We start from the raw sequence: 27,480 nt of genomic DNA on the forward strand, positions 1-27,480 counted from the left end.
AATAAGCCAACTGCAGGAGGTTAGGAAGTGAAATAGAGATTTTCCTTAAAATCATGGTGAAAGTCTAGGAGCACTACTTCTTATTTTTTATCTGCAAGGTCATTAGATTTGGGTCCCGTTAATGTTGAGAACCTCAATGTATTCCCTACTCATTTTAGGAATGGCTGGTGCATCCTGTACAAGATGCCTATTATTCATCAGCCATTAATGTGGATGTCTTTTTTCAACCACTGAGTTGGACCTAGGCAGACTAAATGTAATATACCCAACCTAGTAAACGCATCTTGGGCAATAAACGTCTAATTGCACCATTAATCTTTACAGAGTAGATCATCTAAACACTGAAAATATTATTTGAATGCCACTTTTCTATCAAAATTTCCAAAAGTAAGATTTGAATTCCTTTTCGCATTAAACGTGTGTATACAGGCTACAGCTTGGCTGTAGAAAATATATGCACTTTGTAGAAAATATGCACTTTACATTGTTACACTTTACAGTGCAGGTGGGAAAGTAATTTCTTTTTTGCAGCACACTGTAACTGCACTCAACAACTTTGCATGACTTCTGCCTACAGAGAGTAACTAGAGTTCTACTAAACAGCTTTCTTTTTTAAAAAAAAGCACATGTGACTGAGGTCTTTTTAGTGGGTTGAAGCTAGTGCAAGGGCACTGCTAGCGTTCAAACAGTAGATGTCCATTGCAAACAAATGGCGACACAAGGCAAAAGATGGCTTTTCTCACCATAAGACAATTACAATGAGGTAATGCATTATAAATATGTAAAATGAGGATGCAGCACATTGTGAGAGACTACAATTTGGTCACTCTAGTCCACTAGTAATACATATGCTCATACAGAGGATCCCTAGCTCCATGAAAGCACCAGAAGAATAAAGGAAGTGCGCTCCAACTAATGGATGAATGTGCTTCTGTGAAAGCCCAAGACATTTCCAGAGAGGACTGCATTAAGGTTAGGACTGTCCATTGCCATGTCAATCAACCATATCGCCTTCGAAGGAAAGAGGGAAAATGTTCACTTATTGATGGTAAACCATAACCTCAGTGGTAAGTAAACTCTGACTCGGCGAATGAACATTCTAGCAGATTCATATCTGACAGTCACCCAAGTAAATGCATGAGCAATTTCAACCCCTTCCCCAACCACTGTCAAGTAAAGTTGTGAACAGCTGCCACTGAATGGCACTTGCTCAACACTCATAAAACTGAACTGTGCCTGAAGGGAGGGACAGAAAATTAAAATGCCTGATCTCCAAACATAAATCTGAGGAATCCACAATTTTTGTACTTAACTAGTAAGTGTACGTAGGATAAGTTGTTTATTAGACAGATGTTTCGTCAAGGGATCAGACCTGGCCCTGAAAGGCCATCATTCTTAATTTGTATATTTTTGTAAATTTGCTGAAACTGTAGAAAGTTAACTTTTTGGTTCCACAGTCCTATCTTTTTACCACATAAGGTAATGAAAGTAAAACTCCTAGAAATAACTAGTACCAGTTGTGTGGCATCTATTTTTGAATCATTTAAGGATATATCAAAGAGGGTACAGTATAAATATACATACCAAGGGTATAATAATAAAAGTTCCTGTGCAATAAGACGACAAACCACAAGTAGCTTGAAACTAGCCCTCAAATAGCAGAAACAGAATGCAGAACAATATATGGCAAACACCAGATGATAAAAAAAAGGCACACCATCATACCTCACTCATATCACGCCCTCCCAACAAGAGAGATAATTTAGTCAACAATTTATCTTAAGCTTTGAAAGAACATGTACAAACAACCACAGATGAACCATTGGACAAAAGCCCCTTTAAGCAAATTGGAATGTGCCCCATGCACAGCACGTTGCAGAGTACCACTCCCAAGAACCATCAGAAAATACAGAGATGGGGAAAGGGGAGAAGAGCACATCAAACAAAAGAAAGAAGAAAATACAAGAATGAGAGACAGAAGTAAGTGAAGGCAAAAGAGAGAAAGACACTGAGCTAAGGCATGAGGAAGGGGAAATAGCGCCATCCCTCATTTGGTCTATGTCAAGTTCACCACTGCACTAAGACCCCCATACACGATCATAAAGTCTTTAGCTAATTGAGTCATGTCTCACCAAACAGAGAAGCTCTGTGGACCATTTAGCCAGGCATGGAACATCAGACAACAGTCAATGTCCAAGGATACCAATCTTGAGAACCGAGAGCACCAAGGCCATCCAGCACTGCTAGCGGGAGGTAGTTGTAGCTAAATCCGAAAGTACTATGAAGGATGGCCCGTTTAGCACGGGAGTTGAAAAACACAATTGCTGGTGACAGAAAGAGTGTGCCATACTTCTGACCAGAAATTAGACAACACGGCGCATGACCACAGTACATGAAATAAGTCGCAGGCCTGACCTCCAGCAAAGCCAGTTGGGAACCCGTTTGGTATTTCAGAACCTGAAAGGGGTTCGATACCAATTCTTTTAACACCTTAAAATATGTGAATTTCAGTTGAGCCTGACGTAGCACCTTGTCACGAGTGTCTAGTAACAAGGCCCATTCATCGGCAGCGATTCTATTGCCAGTTCTGTCTACCGCAATTGCCTGAAATAATTTGCTGACTGTCTATAGAACAGGAACAATATCAGCGTTCTATATACGCTCAACACTATTCCATAGGGGATTTTAGACGCTGCTAAGGACTAGAGCCAGTCCTGCCCCTGTTATAATGCAATATTTCTCTATACCTAATCAGTGGTAGACTAAACGTTTTGCACAATGCTTAGGGGAATTTTCCTCATACAGATCCTCCACTTTTCTAATATCAGGATCGGCAAAACCAACTCAATGTGACACCGCCATTCTGCATATCCCCTAACTCTTGTGTGCCACCACCCACACATCCCTTGTGGCCTTGACTGTTGGGGGTCATGGTGACAACATTTGCAGGGTCCATGCCATACAGCTGGGTATAACCTGGGTGTCCACATTGGAGGATCTGGTTGGCCAGAGGTGACCAGCTGCTACAGTTAATGTGCGAGATGGAACAGACACATATTGGGCAATTGGATGCCTCCCTCAGTGGTCACAATATGAAGCTTTAAACATGCTCACCCATACAACTTTCTTTATTCCCTCGTCCATCATCAGATGAAACTGCTTGGGAATGGGCAGCACAAGTAGCAAATAATTAAGCTTGATGTCATCACCATTTTGACCACCCAGACATGACCCCACAAAAATAGTTATAAACAGTACCACCTAGAAAAGTCATTCTCCTTTTTCACTATTAGAGAACATACATTGTCTGCATCCATGTCCAAATCACTAATAAGTCTAAATTCCAAATACTTCAAGTTACAGGTCATCCATTTAAGTGGCTTTCCCCAACCTCAGCCCTTAAGGTACACCTGGTGATCGGGAGGACTTGATGTTTGTACACGTTGATCTTCTAGTCTGAGAACAGTGAGAAGTTGTAAATTAGATACTGCTGGCATAGATGTTTTATGGTTATACGAGTGAGGAGGATATCATCCCCGTAGAGCAGCACTTTGAAGCGGATATATACATTTTATTTTATTTTTATTTTTTTAAAGTCTATTTTTCTTTTAGAAGCTGCTGGGATGCTGGAAAATTACTTTCTTTGATAGTATCAATGAAGGGTTTTGGCTGAACAGTAAACGGTGTCCTAGTTTAATGGTTCCCATGGCATATCTTTGGTACTCTCCCACTGTGAAAAACCTTCTGTATCCTTCCTTCTATCAAAAATGTGGAAACTATCACAGAATTAGAAGACTGGGTGGTGGTGGATCAATGTGACTTTGTCAGAGTAGTACTAGGACAATAGTGAACCACAAGTTATAGAGGTCCTCAAGGCATGGGGTGGAATGTCTGCAGGGTGATTACAAAGATTTAATGAGGTTCTAAAATGCATTTTATGTTGCTACTATTTGTACACAATATCCGCAAAGTAAATTTCAGTCATTTCAACCCTTTGTGATCACAGTTGCACTACCTAGAAAACAACATGTCTTGGTATTCGGTGTCTTGACCATCCTCGTTGAGAAAGACTGGTAGGTGGTTTTAAATGAATAAGGGTTGATCACCATTTCACCTGGTGGATCCCTAGTGGCATGGACAATCATAGCTGGAGCAGTAGAGACACTCAGTTAAGGTTCAAAGAGGACCGTACACCTTGTTCATTTTCTGGCATTTGATACATATGGTGTTAGGATTCTCAATGTAGTTAGAAGCCCCTAAAACTGAAGTGACCTAAGCTTCCGTAACTTGTCTGGGGATAGGAATTTGATCTGGTTATACAATAAACCCTTCAGTTTGTAGTGCACAAGTTCCAGACATCTGTCATGCGAGAGCTTGACTCACCAACTGCCCTTTTCTGCGGTGTTGTTACTTTATGTTGTTATGTGAGGATTTTACAGTTCTTGTTCTTAAGTAAGCACCACATTCTCTGTGGCCATTAAAGAACTACAATTTTATGAGGTAACTGTACTAATACAGCTTTGTTGTTGGCAGTTTAATACCAGATAAGTTTGTTTATGATGTGTCTTGGTTTACCTGCTACTGCCTTTTAAACTTTTCTTCATTTACTTCAACAACGTAGGTTTGTTTCCATATCATCTAGAAACTGCAATGTTGTGTTCTGGTATGATCATCTCCTGTGTTCATGTGGCACGTTTTTGGGCTGTACTGTTTACTTTTCCTACTGCACACGCATATAACAGGACTGTATATTTTATTATTACCATGTGCCTTAGCCCCTAACCCCATGCCTTCTTAGGTTCTGCTTTTCAAGGCGGAATGCTTTGATCAATTTACTTACACTTCCTAAGAGTGTTTTGACCTGTACAAATGGACAGGAAGCCTTGTGATAGTAACTGAGCCAATAAAGATAGTTTTCACTTAACCACAGTTCCCCGTATGTATAGTTATTTGACATTTTTGAACGTCAATGTTTCTCTTGATAAACAACTGAGTCCTTGCTATAACCCTATGCAGTATTTTGAAGAGATCCCTGGCAGTGGGTTTGTATGGTCCACCATCATACTATCATTCTGTTTTGACATGAAAATTTGTGGTAACATTGCTTCAAGGAATTCCAAGGCTGTTTTAGTTTTCACTTCCGTGCTGGCAAAATCCTCTTCGAGGTGTATGTTGAACCTCTGTTGTAACTTCGACTTTTCCATGAAGCGTTCAATAATGCAGCCCTAGCAGAATGAGCCAAATTTATGTCTGGTGCTGTAAGAAGGTGATAGTGGGCAGCTGCTATGTGGCGTTGCCACAAAGGAGATGCCAGGTTGCAACTAAAGGCCTCAAACAGGGCCCTATTGTCGGGGAGAGGGAGCGCCAAAACAGCAAAATTATATTTTTTCCAGATCCTAAAATCCTTGCTTCGGTGCTGGCCACATCCAGCATCAGTCCAGATTATAGTCTTCCTCACACCATCTCATAAAAAGAAACATAAGTTGCTGCCCAGACACCGTATAATGGTGCATGGAACTTCCAAATCAGTGCATTTTATATGGTGTGAGAGTAAGGCCATGGTGGTAACCCATCAAGGACAAGATGGATGCACAGTTAGGAAAGGGTAATATCTGCCTGCAAGACTGCAAATATTAGTTCAAACTCTTGATGTTCCAAAAATCATTTTGAGACTGGATTAGATGTTCTAACTGGCAAAATGATGCTTGAATACTGTGAAATAGGGTGGTCAAAGATGGGTGTATAACATACATAACTGCTTGAAAGAATCATACCCAGTTTGGAGGCTAGCTGTACAGGAGTGCAAGCATTGTGTACACAGTGGTATTGCCAATCTATATGGTGATAGCTATACCCAATAGTGTATTTTTTTCTCTCTCTCTCTCGCTCTCTCTCTCTCTATCACTTAGAAGAAATAACTCTCAACTCCAAACCAAAATCGCAAGACTGCCTCTCCTCTTTCTAACACTAGTTGAACCTCAATGGCGTCTGCCTAAACAATGATAAGATGGGATCGATATTAGATTGGATACTCTTGTTTAGCCTTTATACAGCGGACTTAGAGAAGAACCTACAAATGGGTAGATCATTTTCACTGACACTTGAGTCAAAACATACAGAAGTATTGTAGTATGCTGATGATATTCTGATAATGGTTGGAACAAGAATCTGCTTCTTTGAGCTTTGAAAGCTCCAACACATATAACAAATCCAATTAGCTTGTGGCAGATAAAGGTAAAACAAAGATAATAACATCTTGTAGAGGGTGGGAAAAGAGCATACATGGCACATGGTTGACACAACCCTGGCAAACACAACGTGGTTAACAATTATTTGGAGTATGTATAGAAGTAATAGGTACCAACAGACCACAATAATAAAAAAGAATCCTCAATCATATATGCACTAGGCAGAAATTATGCAAAGCTTGAGAGCCAGCCCAATGGAGGAAGAATTATTAATTAATCATTTCCTTTAGATTTTTAGTCAAGGAGCTTCTCCAATCAGGGCCTCAACTTGAGTCGACTCAATTCAATACTACACCTATAGGAAAGTCTTTAAACTGCTAACTAGCACAAACCTGAATTAAATATGGTTAGAAATTGGTCTAGTAAGACAAGACACAGCCTTCAAGGCAGTCTTTGTGAAGCTTTGTAATTGAATTAGGATAGCCTATCACACCTCACTAAAATGAGCGCAATGGCATATGTTTGCTAGAAATGAATGGTCAAATCCAGAGGCCACCAGCTTAAAAAATAATCAATAAATGATTTGGGATGAATGAGGATCAGTGGAACAATGTCCCTTACACAGTCTTTAAACAGCTAGTCAGAACTCATTAAGAATAATTCATGAGCTTTGGATTTGGCCGAATTCTCCCATAACATATATCTACCTGGTTAGAGAATTTTATAAGCCAGCATGTAATGAAAAGTATTTGTCTAGGGCAATGTACTGCCCAAACCGGCAACAATTATTCAAAGGTGGGCCCAGCTTTCTCCCTAAGTATGAATTGAGGAATGATTGGTAAGCTTTTCAAAACCATAGTGGAAAATGTAATCTATGTGACTATAAGTATGAATCACTAAACCTATTTTATGCTGTTGCAAGGGAGTATTAGGAGAGAAAATAAGTGTCTTACTGCAAGTGTTTACAGAATATAATTTAGGAACATGCAATGAAGCTTTTGAATAGTGTTTTAATAGCTGCAATCTAGCCTCAAAAGAAATGAACAGAAAAGAAAGATGATATAGCAAGAAAACTTCAGAAATATAAAACTATATCAAATTTAGTAACGCTTGTGAAGCATTTAATGTTTTACCTGCTTACCTGCAACCGCCAAAATGAGTGTGTTGGTGAAGTGCCGGTACAGGGACAGCTTGACTACGTTCCTTCGCAGTCTCAGCTGCTTCATGGTTTGAGTCAAACTGATGAAGATGTGCAGCAGGTTAAGGAATTCAAGAAAGCCAATTTCACTAATGAAACCTCCTACCATTACAGAAGTACCACTCTTACACAAAGACAGCAGGTGGTGTGCAATAGAGAAGGCAACAAGATAGATACATTAAAGCAGAGGTTAAAATGCTGTGGATTTTCTTCAGCCTGAGAAAGAACTGTCAAAATACAATGTATAATACAGTAAACAGCAATTTTCAATTTCTGTATGTAGACAAAAATTCTAACACTGGAAACTGGCAAACATTTCAGGATCACTTTTTGCAGTAGAAATAGAATGAGGCAGCATTTAATTTACAAGTAATGGGGCTGGAAATTCAAAATAGCTTATCAAGTAGAACCCAAAACCTCCTAAAAGTAACATTAACAGAACAGAGAGCATTTTGCTTAAAACATAGTCTCAGAGGTTTTTCATAATGTAGATGGGAATTAGGCTCTTTTGTATCTTGGACCTGCCTATATAGGTCAAGGTTCTAGCACTCATTGAAAACCCAGAAGCTTGAATTAATTGTACTGCATCACTGCATGCTTTAGATTCAGGAAGGTACGTGTGGTCAAACGTATGCTTTGTACTGGCATTTCGAGTGGTACCTCATTTCCAGTTACTGAGATTTTCTTCCCCATCACATGCATAATTACCTCTTATTTTGGCTTCCAGGAAAAGAGAATATCTTCATCTAGAAGATGGATGGTTGTGTGATTTCACACGCTTCTTATTTTATTTAGAATTTATATACAGCACTTGAGATTTTTGTGTAGACTATATTTTTGTCCCATCTGCACAGGCAAAAAAAAATACAATAATTAGGATTAACCAAGACAGTACCAGAACCCAGAGGAAGGTACAGAACCCAGAGGAAGGTATCAGGCCATTTCATGGTCATTCTTCCTGGGGGATTTGGTAGAGGATCATCAAATACAGCATGGGAAGACTTTGACTGAATATGCTACTTACCAGTATGCATCTGTTCTTGGCATGTAGGGCTGCTGACATTCATATCTGTGCATAGATCGCCGCCTAGTGTTGGGTCCGGATGTTTGCACGTTGTTGTCCTGGAAGAGTCTTCGAAGTATCACGAGATAGGTGACTCCTCCCCTGGACCATAGTGCGCATGGGCATCTTCTCCATCCTTAGATTGTTTTTCGCCATTGTGGCAATGATGGAGTAGATACAGTAAGTGATGACCATGCTATACAGTAATTCGGAGAGCTGCAGCTGCTACAGGCGCCGGGGAGGAGGGTGGGCGATATGAATGTCAGCAGCCCTACATGCCAAGAACAGATGCATACTGGTAAGTAGCATATTCAGTTCGAGGCATGTGGGCTGCTGAATTCATATCTGTGCATAGAATACATAGCAGTACCTCCTATTAGCGGCAGCTACCAGTGCCAGCTGCAGCAGTCTGAAAAAGAGTTTTGAGAACAGCCTGTCCTACAGCTGCCTGCTGTTTTGAGTGTACATCTACGCAGTAGTGTTTGGTAAATGTATGTATAGTGGACCATGTGGCTGCTCTACATATTTCCTGTAAAGGAATGTTTCCCACGAAAGCCATGGACGCCCCTAACTTTCGTGTTGAGTGGGCTCGTGGGGGAATCGTTAATGTGCGTTTTGCTTTTTGATAGCAAATTTGAATACATTTAACGATCCATCTGGCTATACCTGCTTTGGAAATGGGGTTGCCCTTGTGTTGTGGAGAAAAGGCAACGAAAAGTTGTTTTGTCTTCCTAAAGTCCTTAGTTCTGTCTATATAGTACATGAGGGCCCTCATAACATCTAGTGTATGGAGCATTCTCTCAGCGACATTTTGTGGATTTTGAAAGAAAGCAGGCAGTTCAATAGTGTGATTCATGTGGAACTGCGATATTACTTTAGGCATGAATTTGGGGTTGGTACGTAGTACGACCCTGTTTGCGTGAACCTGTATGAATGGCTCTTGAATGGTTAGTGCCTGGAGTTCACTAACTCTTCTTAACGAAGTGATTGCTACTAGGAAAGCTACTTTCCAGGTGAGGAATTGAATCTCACATGAGTGGGGAGGTTCGAAGGGTGGACCCATCAGTCTGGTGAGGACCAAGTTGAGGTTCCACACCGGTGCTGGTGGGTGTCTTGGAGGAATTACTCGTTTAAGTCCTTCCAAGAAGGCTTTGATGGCAGGCACTCTGAATAAAGAGAGGTGCTGCCTGTTTTGGAGATAGGCTGCCATTGCGGTTAAATGGATACGTATTGAGGTGTATGCCAGATTGCATCGGTATAGGTGTAAGAGGTAACAGATTATGTTTTGAATGGATGCGTCTAGCGGGTTAATGTTATTGTTGTTGCAGTAAATGACAAACCTGTTCCATTTAGCTGCATAGCAAGCTCTGGTAGTGGGTCTCCTGGCCTCCTTGATGATCTCCATACAGTCAGGTGGCAGGTTTAGGTAGCCAAACTCTAAGACTTCAGGAGCCAGATTGCCAGGTTCAGCTGTTGTGGATCTGGGTGCTGAATTTCGCCATGGCTCTGCGTTAAGAGTGCAGGTTTGATCCGCAGCCTTTGATGCGGCACCACGGAAAGTTCCAGAAAGGTGGTGTACCATGGCTGGCGCGCCCACGTTGGAGCAACTAGGATGAGTGTCAGTGAGTGCTGTCGCAATTTGCGTGCCACCAGCGGTATTAATGGCGCTGGGGGAAAAGCGTACGCAAATCTGCCGGACCAGTTCATCCATATCGCATTGCCCTGCGACTGTTGATGTGGGAACCTGGCGGCAAAGCTTTGGCATTTTGCGTTTTCGTTTGTGGCGAATAGGTCTATCTCTGGATGACCCCACTGCTGGAAGTACGGTTGGAGAACTGATGGGTGTAGCTCCCACTCGTGCATCTGGTGGCTGTGTCTGCTGAGTAGATCCGCCATCTGGTTGTCCTTGCCGGGGAGGTGTTCCGCCATGAGGAATATGTTCCTCTGAATGGCCCACTTCCACATGCTCTGAGCCAGATGAGACAACTGTGGAGAGTGTGTTCCTCCCTGCTTCTGTATGTAGTACATGGCAGTCATGTTGTCCGTCCGGATCAACACGACTTTGTTGCACAGGTGTACTTTGAATGCCTTCATGGCTAGGAAGATTGCCATCAGTTCCAGAAGGTTGATGTGCATCTTCTTTTGTTGTGTCGTCCATAGTCCCTGCACTGTGTAAGTGAGTACATGAGCTCCCCAACCCTGGAGAGAGGCGTCCGCTGTCAGTATTATTTGTGGAACAGGCTCTTGGAACGGTCAGCCCTTGCAAAGGTTTTGTGGATTCCACCAATGCAGAGAGTTGTATGCCCGACCGCTCACCAACACTAGGTCTTTTAAGTGCCCGTGAGCCTGATTCCATTGACGTGCCAAGCACTCCTGAAGCGGGCGCATATGTAGTCTCGCGTGCGGGACTATGAAAATGCAGGAGGCCATCATGCCTATCAACTGCATGAACACTCGCGCAGGAAGGGAGTGTTGAGGTTTGAACTTTGAGATCAGCAGTTGCATGCTGTTGATCCTCACTAAATTTGGCTGAGCTGTGGCTGCCAGAGTGTTTATGGTCGCGCCCAGGTACTGTCGTATGTGCGCGGGTTGGAGATGTGATTTTGGGTAATTTAGTGAGAATCCCAGACTGTGAAGAAGGTGGATGGTGAGGGACATGTGGCTGGCGCATTGCTGGGCTGACTTTGCTTGAACAAGCCAGTCGTCCAGGTAAGGGTAGACGTGAATGTGTTGTCTCCGTAGATGTGCAGCCACTGTAGCTAGGCACTTGGTGAAAACCCTGGGTGCTGTTGTCACGCCAAAGGGGAGGACTTTGAATTGATAGTGCTGTCCCTGAACAGTGAACCGGAGATATTTCCTGTGTGATGGGTGTATGGCTATGTGGAAGTACGCATCTTTGAGGTCTAGTGTGGCTAGGAAGTCTCCCAGGCTGAGCAGCGGGAGAACCTGCTGTAGGGTGAGCATATGGAAATGCTCTGACAGAATGTAGTGGTTGAGGGGTCTCAGGTCTAGTATGGGTCTGAGCGACCTGTCCTTTTTTGGGATTAGGAAGTACAGAGAGTACACCCCTGTCCCCTGCTGGTTGACGGGCACGACCTCTATTGCACCCTTTTGCAGCATACTTAGCACTTCCTGCTGCAATAACGCTAAGTGCTCTACGGACATAGGACGGTGCTTTGGCGGTATGTTGGGTGGAGTGGAGGTTAATTCGAGACAGTAACCGTGCTGGATAATGTCCCTGACCCACCTGTCTGTGGTGATGGTTTTCCACGTGGACAGGAACCGCTGGAGTCTCCCCCCGACAGGTGTTATGTGGTCGGGGGGAAGGGAGAGGGCGTCACTGTTTGTTTTTGGGTGAGGACCTGGTGTTGCCGTAACCACGTCCTCTGCCCTTGGTGCTGGAGCCACGATATCCACCTCTGTTGGTTTTATCGTAGGTACTCTGTGTGCCCCCTTTAGTGTATTGCTGCTGTGACCCCTGGCCTCTAGCTGCTCCCCTAGTCCCGGGGCGACGAAAGGAGCCACTACGAAATTGCTGCGTTTGCAGAGCCCCCATTGACTTCGCAGTGTCAGTGTCTTTCTTTATTTTTTCTAAGGTGGTGTCAACTTCTGGGCCGAATAAGTAGTCGGGGTTGACTGGCTGATTTAGGATGTTGTTTTGAATCTCTGGTTTGAATCCGGAGATTCTTAACCAAGCGTGTCGGCGTAACATGACGCTGGTGTTAATTGCCCTTGCTGCTGTGTCGGCAGCATCCAGTGCGCACTTAATGGATGCGTTGGTAAGAAGTTGTCCCTCTCTGATGAGGAGCTCCGCTGCCTCTTTATATTCATCTGGCAGATGCTGGAGTAGTGATTCTAGCGTGTCGTAGTGTGAACGATCATAGCGGGCCAGGAGGGCCTGTGTATTGGCAATGCGCCAGATGTTTGCTGCTTGAGCTGCAATTCTCTTGCCTGAGGTGTCCAGCACCTTGGACTCCTTGTCTGGGGGAGGAGCATCACCTGTTGTTTGCGAGTGGGCTCGTTTGCGAGCGTTAGCAACCACCATGGAGTCCAGAGGTAACTGACCTCTAATGTACATAGGGTCTCCGGGCACAGGTTTGTATTTTTTTTCAATCCTGGGGTTAAGCACCCGTGCCCTGGTTGTTTCTTTGAAAATGTCCTTTGCAGGTTTGAGAACACCTTTCAACATGGGCAAAGTTTTGACAGTTCTCTCGGAGGAGGCGAATGTGTCCACTAAGAAGTCTTCCTCAACCGTGTCAGAGTGGAGTTGTACTCCATGATTGGCGGCAGCACGTTCTATGAGGGCATTGAAGGCAGCAGTGTCCTCTGTGGGAGATGTTTTGGCGCTGTAAAGCTGCGTGTCCTGGGTATCTGTCGCGGCACCCTGGTCTGTAGGGTCATCCCATGCTTGATCTGGGTCCTGCTGCTCTTCAGGATCGATATCCCCAGGGTAGGTGGTATCATTACCCATGTAGTCCTCCATGGCGTCTGTTTCGGAGGGCGTAGGAGAAAAGGACTGGGGATCCTGATAGGAGGTTTGCAAGCGTTCATACAGAACCGGTTCCGACTCTGCTGGCAATTTGTGCTTCAGAGGTATTCTGTAGGAGTCCAAGGCCTTCTCTGGCGTGATCTTCCGTTTGCGGAGCATCAGTCTGCCAGTGTCGGCGTCGATGAATTGTGGCTGTGAAGGCTCAGAAGGTGAGTGTCCAGTAGATGGGGACTGTGTCTGGCGGACACGTGTTCGGATCTCGAACATCTTCGGCGCCGTGGATGGCGGCAAACCAAAAGTGATGTTGGTTGGCGCCGAGGGTGCTTTTGGAGCCTTGTTCGTGTCGGGGCCCGACGTGGATCGGAGGGCTGCCCGTTCCCTGATGCGTTGCAACGACGCCGCGACTTGCCGCACCGAGAACGCCGAAGGTTCTTTGGTGCCGGTCGGTACCGTGGAGGTAGGCGTCGACTGCTTTGGAGCCACAGGGTCATCGATCCGAAGAGAGGTATCAGCGGTCGTTGGAGTCGATGACTTGGCGTGTGCCGCCGTCTTCGAAGTGGACTCAGATGGAGCGGCCATTTTGACTTTGGTGGTCGGGGCCGACTGCTTCGATGCCATGGGCCGAGGCGCTTTTGTGGGACCGAGGGCCTTCCTTTTCGGGTCGGTACCGATATCCGCTGCAGCGAGTTCGGCGCCGAAATCCCTCTTAGTGCGTTCGGAGCCGACGGTCTGTGTTGGCGTCGAAGGAGTGGAGGTCTTCGAGGGCTTCGAGCCGACCACGGCCAGTTTCACTTTTGGTTTCGGTGGAACTGGTGCGACGATTGGTTTCGGTTTCGTTGAAGGGAATCCAGTCGTCTTTGGTAATAATGGCTCGTGTTGGATGTTCGAGGCCGGGCCCGAAGGCGGGGCCGAAGAACTTTGGGATTGATCTCGGGTAAGGCCCGGAGGCGATCCCTTGACCTGAGCCGTAGAATGACGCACTTTGACGGCCTCCGTATCGACGGGTAGGCCTGGCTCTTCGCTAGAGCCATCTTCTTCGGGCCCAAAGGCCTCATCGTAGTCTCCTACCTCGTCGACGGCTTCTTCCCTGTGAAAAAGCACTTCATCGGCGTCTTCCGATCGGGAATCGTGTTCGGAAGCGGGGCTGGAGTTTACTTCTTCCACGCTCTCAACATCCTCGTCCTCGGTGCTGAAGATGTTGGCCGGGGCAGGCGCCGATTGCTGCGCTTCTAATCTCGCTGCCCGTCGATTCCGGAGAGTCTTCTTCGATCTGAATCGGGCACAGGCCATACATTTCGATTCGTCGTGATCCGGTGAGAGACATTCGTTGCATACCGGGTGGACGTCGATGTGTGGGTATTTGGCGTGGCATACAGGACACCGTTTGAATGGGGTCCTCGATTCCATCGTCGATGTAAGGTCGATGTTCGGACCAAACGGATCCGAAAGGCTGGAAGAAGTTTCTAAACTAATTAAGAAAGCAGTCGATACCGAACGGGAACAGTACCGACGAAAACTAAAGGCCTTTTGGCCTTAAACTAAAATTTCCTAACTTGAGCTAAGATAAGCACATCCGAACCCAATGGCGGAAAAAAACAATCTAAGGATGGAGAAGATGCCCATGCGCACTGTGGTCCAGGGGAGGAGTCACCTATCTCGTGATACTTCAAAGACTCTTCCAGGACAACAACGTGCAAACATCCGGACCCAACACTAGGCGGCGATCTATGCACAGATATGAATTCAGCAGCCCACATGCCTCGAACATAAGAATATTAGATAGAAGCGTCCATTCTCTGCACCTTTCATACCAGATCTGATGGTCACACTAAGAATACATTGAAGGTTTTATGGCTGAGAGATCAAGTCCTCCTGGGGGTAACTTCATTTATTTTGGGTCCACCATGTTGCCCATCTTAATATCCCTGACAATTTCTTTTTAAAAAGGGAATGTAAAACCATGACCAAGCTTCCTATCTCTGCCAACAGACAGTGAGGTCAATGGTCTCCCGTTGAATATGAAAGATGCCTTTGTTATGTGTGACTACAATGTCTTAGTGTGTTGAGGGCTGGCTAATGATATCTGTGAGATGTTTAGGTCAAGAGCTTGATTCCTACCTTGGTCAAATCTAAAGTATTATTACTTATATATTGGTAATATCCATTATTTACAGCAATTTCCAAAAGGAAAAAACTGTGGTATTAAGTATTAAGTATTATATCAAAAGATGTGTCCTACCGCTAACTGGTAAAGGGCAATTGAGTAGCTATTGGTAAAAATAAAAGGAAATAACTGATAAAATGAAATGTATGTATATTAATTTTTGCAGCTGCATAGACGGCAGTAGAGGCTATCGCATGCAAAGGTTCACCAAAAAAGGAATTGATTGGCTAATGATACCAGGGATAGACAAGGACAGTCACAAAATGCAAAAAGGCCAGGTGATAGCAGATACTGAAAGAATAGAAACCTGGGAGGTGGGTGGGAAGTGGGTTGGGCCGGCTGTTTGACAAAGCGCATGGGCATTATCCATTAGAAGCAGTTCCTTTGGGTTAGTACATTTAATTCAAAAATCTATCGCTAAGGAAATATACTGTCTGTAAATTCAATATCAGATTTCCATGGGTTTAAATATCAATTCAACGCAGTATGAATGTCTGCAAATGTCCTTCCAGTGTCTTTATTCGATTATATATTATAAAAGAGCATTAAATATACATCACATGAAAAAAGTCAATAATTACATAAAATGCTGAACGAATTAGAAACACATACTATAAAATCACTCTTACAATTATTTAATCTACCTTACATGCAAACTAGTTAAAAAGATAAAAATGACATACAATGCTCATCAGAATAAAAAACATACTATAAAAACCACTCCCCTACAATTGTTTCATCAGTCTTACGTGCTAACAAATTAATATAAATTCTAGCAAGAGATATAAAATGCACTAATACCGAAGTAGGAACTAAAAATCAATGGCATTACGCCAACATATGGAGTTTTTCAGGAATCCTCCCACGGAATAGCACAAGCAGGTCAAACAGCATACAAAGAAAATAAAATGCTGGTTAATATTGATAAAAACCAAGAGTTTATCTAAACGGATGAAAGAATTTACAAAAAAAAAAAAGAGAAATGGACCAACGTTTGTGGAGAGGATTCATCACAGGGGCCAAGCAAATTGCACTTGGAGTAAAATTTTTCCTTTAAGGGAAACAAAGATTGCTTCTTACTGTGCCCAGGCGGAATTTGGTCAAAAGTGTCCTTCTCCCAATACTGATCCCTAAAGATAAATGGTTCTGTACTGGTGCCAGCTTTGATGACAACCAGGTTCCTCAGAGCTGGCTAGGTCAGTTCTCTATTGAAAGCTGCAAGCCCCATAAAAAGCTCTCCACTTTAGTGCCTTCTCCTCTATCAAGGGCCTAGGGTGATGTAAACAAATTGGTTCTGCCCAGTGCTTCTGCGGATTTCTTTACAAAATTTAACCACAGAATTCTACCCCTGAAATCACAGACAAGGCAAGTGAATATAACTTGACTGAATTATGCTTTCGGATTTTCTCTTAGTGCAAACCAAAAGAGGAGTGGGATGACCCTAATGTAGTTTTCCACATAGGCTTAACCATACTCGTCATGCTAAAAAAATAATAGGGAATGCCCGGACCTAAAGCCAGCAGATGCCTTCTCCTGTTGTAGTCTGGTGCAGTCGCGAAAGCCCAATATTGCAACACCATACATCAACAGAGGCAGACATTTCATCTTATAAGTTTCTAGCAAAGGCAATACAGGTCTGCTACCCAGTTTTAGGGACAATTCATAAAAAGTCCTAAATGCATGGTTAAAATGAAGGCAATGATCAGAGAGGCATGGCAAACAGTTACTAAGGGAATCCAAGGTCACCCAAAGGTAGGAAAATTTGCTCACCTTTGAGATATTTTTATCCTTAACAGAAATAGGCCTAACTGTGCAACTTTGTGGGCCACACACACACACACACACACACACACACACACACACACACTGTATAATGGGTGTTAACTGTATTGGTTTCAAGGTCCAAGCTATTCATAAAAGAAATAAAATTGACTGCGTAAACCATTGTGTGTGCGTGAAAGCAGGACAGCATTATTAGGATAAAGCAAAGCTGGATCTATGTGGAGTTCAACTTAGGTAGATTGTTCTCCTGTGTCATAAGAAAGGAATTCAGACTGTTTATGTAGCAGAAACACGATCAGTGCCAAGAGCACACCTCAAGATAACCCATATGTATCAGTGCACTCCTTAGTGCCATACCAAACCATCACTGATACCCCGCAGTGTAGTGCAAATAAAATAACCAACCAAAGACTGAGGAGAACCCAACTGTGTGGAATGTGCCATAATTTGGAGCGATTCACATGATCAAAAGCACTACTCCAGTCCATAAATGCAAGAAAGAGAGAACCCTTTTTAGCAATTGTATATTTACCTATCTATAGGTTAAGATTGAGACACTGTTCCTGGGTTTACCACCCCTCTCTAAAGCCATATTGCACCTTACTGATGACACCAGACTGATGGGCCCATGTCAATCCTGTGCAGGATAACAAAGACCCTACAAAGACCCTACTATTTTAATCACAGATCTAACCATACTGGTCGATAGCAATAAGGATCCTGCCTATTACCTTTCTTAAAATGTGGTACTATAATGACAGTCTGCCAAGAGACAGGGATCGTACGAAGTGCCACAGTGCTCAAAGCACTGGTAATAATGAAGGCCCACAGAGCAATGTTTTCAATATAAAGATCCATGGGAACGGAAGTGGGGCGGGGTGGTCCTCCAACAAATACACTGTGCTGTTATTCTCAAACGAATACCTTCGTTTGGCGTGATTAGTCCACACTGATATTAGTCCCTAATCCATTACTTTTGATGGTCATTGACTTGCTACCGTTCACAAAATTCCAAAAACCCATTGTGTCCTTTTCTTTGCAGGTTCTGATAAGGTTTTCTCAAACTTCTTCCTTGAGTGCCTGCTTTCTCTTTTTTTATGTCCATTTTCTAATCTGACCTTGCTTTAGCTATGGCGGTCTTGTCCCTGGGGGTATGGTTAAGAGCAAGACGCAAACGTTGGTTAGCTAGCCTGCATTCCTTGTCGAAACAACCTTGCTGGGTAGTTTTAGTATTTTTAGTAGGGCCAGTTAGGGAGGTTTTAATGAATAAATTAAATTTGTCAAATTCCTCTATCATATCGAATGCGGGGTAATTATCTATTACGAGATAATCAAGGTTAGTCCTAACAGTGACAGTCAACAAGGTGGCCATGGGAGCCAGACACCCCGGGCTCTGCCCCTACCAGAACGAGTGGCAGGTGTAGAGAAAGTATCAACCCCATCCCAGACAATGTCCACCAAATACCACATTTCCTGTAACATTACAACATCAAATTTTATAACGTAGTTAACCCAATTAGGATCAGATAACTTGGTGCTTATGCCAGCGATATTCCAGCATATCAAATGGGTCTGAGTCCTTAGTTCGTAGAACCTCACATAGAACCTTCCTATGTATTGACACTGCTGGGTTATTGACGTCCTTGGCTGGGCTCACTACTCCTATATACAAGGAACAATCGTTAGGCAGTCAATCCATTTATTCTAGGCCCATTAGAGGTGTAAATCTATTGGTTATAGGAATACATGAATAGTCGAATGGATCAGAACAGCGAAAGGGCAATGGTGGCCTAGCGAGAAGTTTACATGAGAGAGGTCTATAAAAGTAGCTCACTTGCATAACGGTAATACAATTGTTCAAAAGCTTCCAGTGGGTATTATGATTGCTATGAAAAATTAACCAACCGGATAGTTTTAAGGTCCTGCAGTTAATGATCACATTGTCCCCTTTAGAGTGGTTAGTTAGGGGTCCAATCCAGTCAACTCTCCAGACAAGTAGAACATCCTTATACTCCGAGATGCTGAAATCTGAATTACCAGTTCACCAATAACACATCTTGTTTTTCTCCATCAGATTCCACCCCGGATGCAGGTATGCATGGAATATTAGTCAGTACCGCCACCTAAAGGCAACAGTCAGGTGGAAGATTAAGATGGGGCTAAATCATCTTGCGGGGCAACCTGCCTTGTTCGATTTCAGGGGCAGTATTCCTAGGCTCCACAGTCCCTTGCTTGCTTTTCCCCACACCCAATAGGTCAGGTTTCACCGACTGAATCAATACGGGATATAGCCGATTCAGTGAAGATGGACCCCAGGCCTGTGCCCCTACATGATCTGTCATTACTGTGGCAGCATTTGTTGCAGTATGGGTTGCCTCCACCTCCTCTGCTCAAGTGCACAAGATTGCAACATAATTGCAATTAATTAAGTTTTAAATTGCTTCCTCCAGCCTTGCAATTTTTTGCCCCAGTGGGAAATGCAACTCTCGTTCAGGGCTTTTGTCTTTACAAGTAGCGGGTCCCATTTGGGGTTTTTGATTTCTGCCCTTTCACCTTGAAGGCCCGTATGCAGTTCAGGTTCAAGGTAATTACGGGCACGGAAATCTTTGTTTGAATTTTTAGAGATCCCGACCTTATTGCTGCAATTGCCCTTATTCTGTTGCTTCATTTTGGCAGAAGGACCTCGTTCACTGATATGTGAGGAGTCGAGGTCAGTTGCAGCCAGTGAGAAAATCACAGCCCTCCTGACAGTGTCTCCCTCTGCCGGTGCAGTGTAGGTAGTTACTTAGTTGCTTGAGACGCCAGTAAGCTGTGGAGGAGAATTAGGAGGGGAAGTGGCCAAGGGGCGCACAGGCCCCCGCAACCCCCGCGGTGCGGGGGGGGGGGGCAAGCGCCAGGGGGCCCCCATAGCACAGTACTCTGTCCAGAGAGCTCCTGATTGAGCTCGGAGGGGGCCCCTCCACTTACCTTGCAGGGGAGCCCCTCAAGTTTCGTTACACCATACTTCTTCTTGGCAAAGGAACAGCAGTCTTTCAGTCAAGTCCATTTCTTTAGAGACAATCCCCACTGCTCAAGCCAGAAAATTGTCAAGCGTGGAGACTTGTGGTATGTTAGCCCCTTTGGCTTTATCCCCGCATCCCGGTATTTTTTGTTTTCTCATTGTCCCTTTGCACCTTTCAGCTAACAGAGCAGCACTGCTAAAAGGCTAGGCAGAAAATACGGCACCAGTCTAGGGAATATGCAAAGTTGACGAGTTAACAGCAGCGCAGCAAAAAAACAATACTTTCACGGAGGGTCCTCTAAGCTTTCACAATCAACCGTGAACCTCCTGAGAGGCTTAGTCCACCAACCAAGAGGGGTGGCCAGTCAAGGCTTTTCCAGGAGCTGACGGATAAAGATGGGCCCGGTCTTGGCCCAGTCTTCACCCGGGCACGTCCCTCGCTGCGGTAAATGTTGGGTGCTTAAAAGCCCTATGTGCCCCACGTCCCAGGCAAAGCAATCTGGGCCTTGTACTCTGTTCCCTACTCCACTTCTATCCTCACTCATTTTGCGGCATCCCACGCTGCCTGCAGAAGATGGCTGGCGCTCAAAAGCTATTTGTGTCCTGCGTCCCAGCCAAAGCAGTATGGGACTTGTATTGCGTGCACCCACCCATCTCTTTTAATGGGTTAAATTTGTGAAAGAATAAGTGCAGGTGCCCAAAGCTCTGAAGATAAGTCCGCGGCTGGTGCTATTAATTGTTGGCGTGAAAAGAGCCAAGACTGCATTGTAGGGAATCCACCTCATGCGTCTTTAATCAACTTTTAGACACTGCCTGCCCTTTATTTCACTCTTGCAAGTTCCTGCTTTCTCTGTGAGAAGGCTTTTCAGAAGGGTGCAGGGATGAAAAGCTAGCTGGGCATCACCAATGCTGAGTCACCACCTAACCGCAATGGTTTTTTCGTACTAATTATTTTCGGATTCCCTTTCAAACCCAGGTCTTTGAACAGGGCTCTATTATGGATAAGTGTCAAGCCGGGCAGCACAGGGCTGAGTAACTGCACAGTCTGTAGGACTTTAAGACTAGGATGTCCACCGTACATCCAGGAGATATGAAACCATTTAAGATTTTCAGGATAACCACTGAAAATGTAAATCGTTTCCACTCAAATTAATTATATGCACATATATCGTTTGGGGGTATGCTGAAAATCTGTCAAGGGTTCGGCTCCGGTCTGTCAAGGGTTCGGCTCCGGTCTGTCAAGGGTTCGGCTCCGGTCTGTCAAGGGTTCGGCTCCGGTCTGTCAAGGGTTCGGCTCCGGTCTGTCGAGGGTTCGGCTCCGGTCTGTCGAGGGTTCGGCTCCGGTCTGTCGAGGGTTCGGCTCCGGTCTGTCGAGGGTTCGGCTCCGGTCTGTCGAGGGTTCGGCTCCGGTCTGTCGAGGGTTCGGCTCCGGTCTGTCGAGGGTTCGGCTCCGGTCTGTCGAGGGTTCGGCTCCGGTCTGTCGAGGGTTCGGCTCCGGTCTGTCGAGGGTCCGCCTCCGGTCTGTCGAGGGTCCGCCTCCGGTCTGTCAAGGGTCCGCCTCCGGTCTGTCAAGGGTCCGCCTCCGGTCTGTCAAGGGTCCGCCTCCGGTCTGTCAAGGGTCCGCCTCCTGTCTGTCAAGGGTCCGCCTCCTGTCTGTCAAGGGTCCGCCTCCTGTCTGTCAAGGGTCCGCCTCCGGTCTGTCAAGGGTCCGCCTCCGGTCTGTCAAGGGTCCGCCTCCGGTCTGTCAAGGGTCCGCCTCCGGTCTGTCAAGGGTCCGCCTCCGGTCTGTCAAGGGTCCGCCTCCGGTCTGTCAAGGGTCCGCCTCCGGTCTGTCAAGGGTCCGCCTCCGGTCTGTCAAGGGTCCGCCTCCGGTCTGTCAAGGGTCCGCCTCCGGTCTGTCAAGGGTCCGCCTCCGGTCTGTCAAGGGTCCGCCTCCGGTCTGTCAAGGGTCCGCCTCCGGTCTGTCAAGGGTCCGCCTCCGGTCTGTCAAGGGTCCGCCTCCGGTCTGTCAAGGGTCCGCCTCCGGTCTGTCAAGGGTCCGCCTCCGGTCTGTCAAGGGTCCGCCTCCGGTCTGTCAAGGGTCCGCCTCCGGTCTGTCAAGGGTCCGCCTCCGGTCTGTCAAGGGTTCAGCTCCGGTCTGTCAAGGGTCCGGTCCGGTCTGTCAAGGGTCCGGTCCGGTCTGTCAAGGGTCCGGTCCGGTCTGTCAAGGGTCCGGTCCGGTCTGTCAAGGGTCCGGTCCGGTCTGTCAAGGGTCCGGTCCGGTCTGTCAAGGGTCCGGTCCGGTCTGTCAAGGGTCCGGTCCGGTCTGTCAAGGGTCCGGTCCGGTCTGTCAAGGGTCCGGTCCGGTCTGTCAAGGGTCCGGTCCGGTCTGTCAAGGGTCCGGTCCGGTCTGTCAAGCATCCGGTCCGGTCTGTCAAGCATCCGGTCTGGTCTGTCAAGCCCTACACTGGACATCCCTGCGTCAAGGCTGCAACACTCATGGTTGTGCTGCTCAACAATCCTAGCTACTTTCAGCAAATTTCAGTGAAATGTCATAGGATGGAGATACAAATTAACCAACTGTACTCCTGTACCTCAGTAAAAGAAGCTGGATGTGACTTTGAAGGTTGTACCTGTAGTCACAAGACCTTTTCACTGAAGGTAACCAAGTGAATTTCGATTTAAAGGCAAACACCACCAAGCAACATCAGGGAAACACAATTGAATTACAGCCCACCACCAAGAATTGAAGCTGAGGAAAGACTACAACTATAAGCAAAAAAGCCCATGAACACCAAAGTTTTGCATCAGTAAAGAAGGATATCCACCAACACAGCGCAGTATCTAGGAAAGTCAGGGGGATGAAAGCCAAGGAGGCAAGGTCGCTCTGTGCCTAGAAACATGAAAGAAAAAGAGAGTGAGACAGAGTGACGCATTCAATGCATTCAATCAAGTAGTAATCTAGAGGATCACATAAGACACTATCACCTAGGCCAGGTCATGAACCCTATACAGCTCCATGCATACCTTTTTTAATTTAATTTTTTTAAACAGAAACTTGGACTTTAAGCTCATTGCGAAGCCCAGTACTGAAAACAGCGACTTACCTACACACACATTGCCCGATTCATATAAACCTGAGCAATGAATGCAATTTTCACTAAAGTTCGAACCTAATAATAACTTTTGCTCATTTTCAAATATTTGCACGAGTTACATGGGTAAAACATATGTGGGGTACATTCCTCTTGCAAATGTATGCGGTTTACAGAAACAAAGAGCAACTGGCCACAGGTCCAGTCTCTAGCTAAAAGAATTTCCCTGCAAAGTATGTTTTTGGACTATAAAACATTTGAAAAATCAACAATCCCAATACCAGATTTCTCCATGTAAAATTTCTAACGTGTTAGGTTTAAACGGGACTGCTTCTTTGCGAAGAAAACAGGAGAAAAACATGTGATCTGATTTAGTGAATCAGAAAAGCAGCGTTGGAATTAGTTGCAGTCTAACATTTGCATTGCCTACCCTTGATCAATTCTTAGGTACTTCCATGAACATGCCCACTTTTAACAGCTTCACTAGAAAATAAACCTGAATAATTAACAATTTAAAATGTGTTTTACATTCTGTCTTTTTACTTTAATCAGGCACATTTTACTCATGTGATAATGGAGCCTTCATAGCGGATGAAAGTATCTCTATGGGCAAGTTTCCCTATTGCAGATCTGTCTCAAAGGCTCTAAACTGTTCCCGAGAACTTGGCAAATAAAAAACGTCTAGAAGGTATCCAATGTACCTTACTCTCTTCACTCTGATAGCACCATTTCACATCTCTATTTCAACAAATGTTATGATATTTGGCATCTTGATTAGCTGCGTTTGGTGGGAATAGAACCATTTCAAGGGGATGTGTGATTAGAATCAAGGTTTTGGGGATACCAGTTCAATGATGGACTATGAGAGCCTGCTTATTAAAGCAGACTGGATTGGTCATATCACACAGGCTCCGCTAGACAATCTCTTGCCAAAATGTCTGCATATAAATGATTGGGCTATGAAACTAAACTCAGAATATCAGGAAATCAAAACTATTTGCTTACAAAATTAATAGATAAGGATGTTTCAGATGATCAGAGGGGATGACGACAATGGATTGTCAATTTTTATTTAACTGGCATGTAGATGTCAATTGGTATGGATGCACATCTGCTCTAAATGTTTATGAAAAACAAATTTAACACAACGGGACATCAAGTTTTGGGCTGATTTTTTTTACAGGGTTTCTTTGTTAAAGATAAGCACAGCAAAGCTGTTTTAGCAAATCTGCTAATAACCAACAGCGTCAAGGCAGTAAGTGTGTACATACAATCGGTGGATCATTAACTGTACCGAATATGACATCTGTGAGCAAGCATCCTCACACTTGTTGATAATTCAGCCTAACAAACACGTGTGCCCAAGCCCCACATCAATATGCACAACCTTCCGTACCTGTTACGAATTAGCAGTATCCTCATCTATACTGTCATAGCCCTCGCCATCATGCTATTCTAATGTTCTAAATAGCTGCAGATCGCCCCCTCCCATTTGGTTCCCATGTCATGCATAGGAAAACAAACCCATGCAACATGCATGTTAGCCCCCCCGACTTAACGTGTAGGTTCCAGGAAAGACTTGAGTATCTCCATCCAAAGAGGTGCCATCGTTTTTTCCAGGGACCCAGCCGCTCTTTTTTATGAAGAGTGGCCCCTTAAGCTATGGCCCATTTCTCTACTTCCCTCTTCTATCGACTATGCGGTTGGCCTCCTTGAGACTGCCAGTGCGCTGCTACATGGCTAAGCTGTTTAATGTAGTTGCATCACTTTTTCTGAATGCAAAATACACTATCTACTTGAATTCCCAGAAGAAAATGTGCATACTTTTCTGGAGAAGTAGAGGCTGCCAGAAAGCAGTCGCATGCATTACTTCTTACCATATATTTGTTTGCATTGCGATATTGTTAATTCCAGGCAAGTTTTGTGTTACATTGGCATAATGAGATTAATTTCACATTACGATAGTTGTTCGAAATTCCTTAAATGTTGCTAATATGCCCCGTGGTAAAAAAACATTTTCAGAAATTATTACACAGGAGTCTCTACAGGTTTTCAAAGGATATCCACAATAGAATGCAGGCATCAATCACAGAAAGAGCGAGGTTTGCTACCAAAGCTACAATACCAAAGAATAACTACGGAGGCAATAGACAGAAGAAGAAAATCAAATCTCTTTACATTGAAACAATTACAAGCATGAAAATAGAGTCATGAGGGCGAGACACATTCCTTTTCCAAATAGGGTTTTCATAATACTGATACCAAAAAAAAGCTCAAACATTATTTACATTGAATATAAAAATCAGTGCATCCCCAAGTCAAGTGTGAACACCATGATTGAGGCAAATAACCTATTACCCAAGTCTGTCTAATATGTTTGTTAGAGACTTTTGATTTTGGGTCTCCAATTCTCCTTTCTTCCAAAAATTCATTAACATTATTCATACAGATATTCACATATTTTGAACAAGATTTTTCAGGCAAACAAGTACAATATCTTTTGGGTGCTTGCACCAACATAGTCATGCTCAAATATCCACTATCAAAAATGTAGGAGTTGAAAAAACAAGCTGTTCTAAACATCAGGCAATGGGAATCCTTTGCCACAGTCTGTCCAAATTATGCAAATGTCTTACAGCTTGTATCTACTGAAATGTGTTTGTGTGTAAAGAATAACCAAGGAGTTGATCTTGCTAATCTTACTCATAATGCAAATAAGAAATTAAACAGATAACGCAGAGTCTACATCCCATAGCATTGTGCTTGGAAAAAGCCACAATTTATGATTGCACCAGATTCAGAAAGCACAAAGGGCATGTACATGAATGGAATCAAAGCCCAAGAAGTGTAGGAATTCATGCATACACTACACACAAATAGTTTGTATTTATTAAACCTACAGCCATTCCCAGAACGCGGGGAGCACCTAGGTAAATCTAATCTGGAAAGCAAATACATACACGTTTATCTTGGTGTCTATACGGGGTTTTTAAAATTATCTTCCATGACAGGTTGCTGGTACAGTGGTGTGGTAAGAGTGGGAAAGTGCACCACAATTGGTACAAATCACAAGGTGGGTGAAGGAAGTGAGACAGTTTTGTAGACAACAAAATGAACAATTGGAAAAAAACGAAATCGTATATATTTTCCTAACCCTAAAAATGAGGGAGTGAAGGGCAGGAAGGATTATGCTACTTACCCAGTAAGCACCTGTTCTTGGCATGCCAAGCTGTAGATTCACATGCTTTGCAAACTCCTGCCATCTAGTGTTGGGTCCGGATGTTTGTTTTTCTTTAAAGTCTTTCCTAGTCACAAGGTAAGTAGACTCCTCCTTTCGGTGATAGTGTGCATGGGCATCGACTCCATTGTTATATTTTTTTTCCCTCAAGAGGGTGACAATGGAGTAAGTAAGTGTAGTACAGAGATGTTCATGAGTATGTAATGTAAAACATAAAAACTGCAACAGCTACAGTTGCCCAGGGAGGTGGGAGGGTGCATGTGAATCTACAGCTCTGCGTGCCAGAACAGATGCTTACTGGGTAAGTAACATCATCTGTGCGAGGCATGAGTGCTGTAGAAACACATGCTTTGCATAGACTATATAGCAGTATTCTCCCAAAGCGGTGGCTAACCAGTAGATGTTGCAGCTGTTTGAAAAAGAATCTTTAGCACTGCTTGCCCTACATTGGCTTGTTGACATGCTAACACATCCACACAGTAGTGTTTGGTAAAAGTGTGTGGTATGGACCATGTTACTGCTTTACAAATGTCAGCTATAGGGACGTTACCTAAAAAGGCCATAGACGTTCCTATTTTACAACTGGAATGTGCTCTAGGAGGTATATATAAAGTTAATTTAGCTTTACTGTAGCAGGTTTGAATGAATTTAACAATCCATCTTGCAATACCAGATTTAGAAATCGGATTGCCTTTGTGAGGTGTAGCAAATGCAACAAACGTTTTGTTTTGCAAAAATCCTTTGTTCTTTCAATGTAGTACAATAGCACTCTTCTGACATTAAGACTATGAAGAGCTCTTTCTGCTACCGAATCAGGGTGAGGAAAGAACACAGGCACCGCAACTGATTGGTTGATATGAAAAGCAGAAACCACTTTGTGATGGAATTTTGAGTTGGTGTGAAGAACTACTCTGTCTTTATGAAGTTGAAAGAAGGGTTCTACTAAGGTTAAAGCCTGTAGCTCACCAACTCTCTTCAATTAAGTGATCGCAATGAGGAAGGCCACTTTCCATGAAAGAAACTGTAGCGGACAGTAGTGTAATGGCTCAAAAGGTGGACCCATGAGCCATGTAAGCACAATGTTCAGATTGCAAACTGGTGCTGGCGGTACCTTGGGTGGTATTATTCTCTTAAGGCCTTCAATCAAGTCTTTAATTACTGGAACCTTGAACAGAAATAGATGTTGTCTGTTTTGCAAATATGCGGCTACTGTTGCAAGATGCAAACAAATGGAAGTGTAGGCTAGACCAGCGCGCTGTAAATGCAGAAGGTAACAAATTATA

General features: G+C 44.3%; 1 protein-coding gene across 2 annotated transcripts in view; it reads right to left on the minus strand.

The window, feature by feature from the left end:
• The window catches only part of TMEM87A (transmembrane protein 87A), a 161,008-nt gene that overhangs the window by 48,775 nt on the left and 84,753 nt on the right, over positions 1–27,480 (minus strand). The window contains exons 12-13 of one of the 2 annotated variants that reach the window (XM_085627094.1): positions 25,023–25,094; positions 7,330–7,438 (exon numbers count right to left, since the gene is read on the minus strand). In XM_085627094.1, the coding sequence (XP_085483220.1) occupies positions 7,330–7,438; positions 25,023–25,094 (181 nt within the window). Of the gene's footprint in view, positions 1–7,329; positions 7,439–22,686; positions 22,758–25,022; positions 25,095–27,480 lie in introns of both variants that reach the window. The other variant, XM_085627095.1, reaches the window with a different exon arrangement.

Source organism: Triturus cristatus, chromosome 9 (genome assembly GCF_964204655.1).
Source record: "Triturus cristatus chromosome 9, aTriCri1.1, whole genome shotgun sequence".
Classification (NCBI taxonomy): domain Eukaryota; kingdom Metazoa; phylum Chordata; class Amphibia; order Caudata; family Salamandridae; genus Triturus; species Triturus cristatus.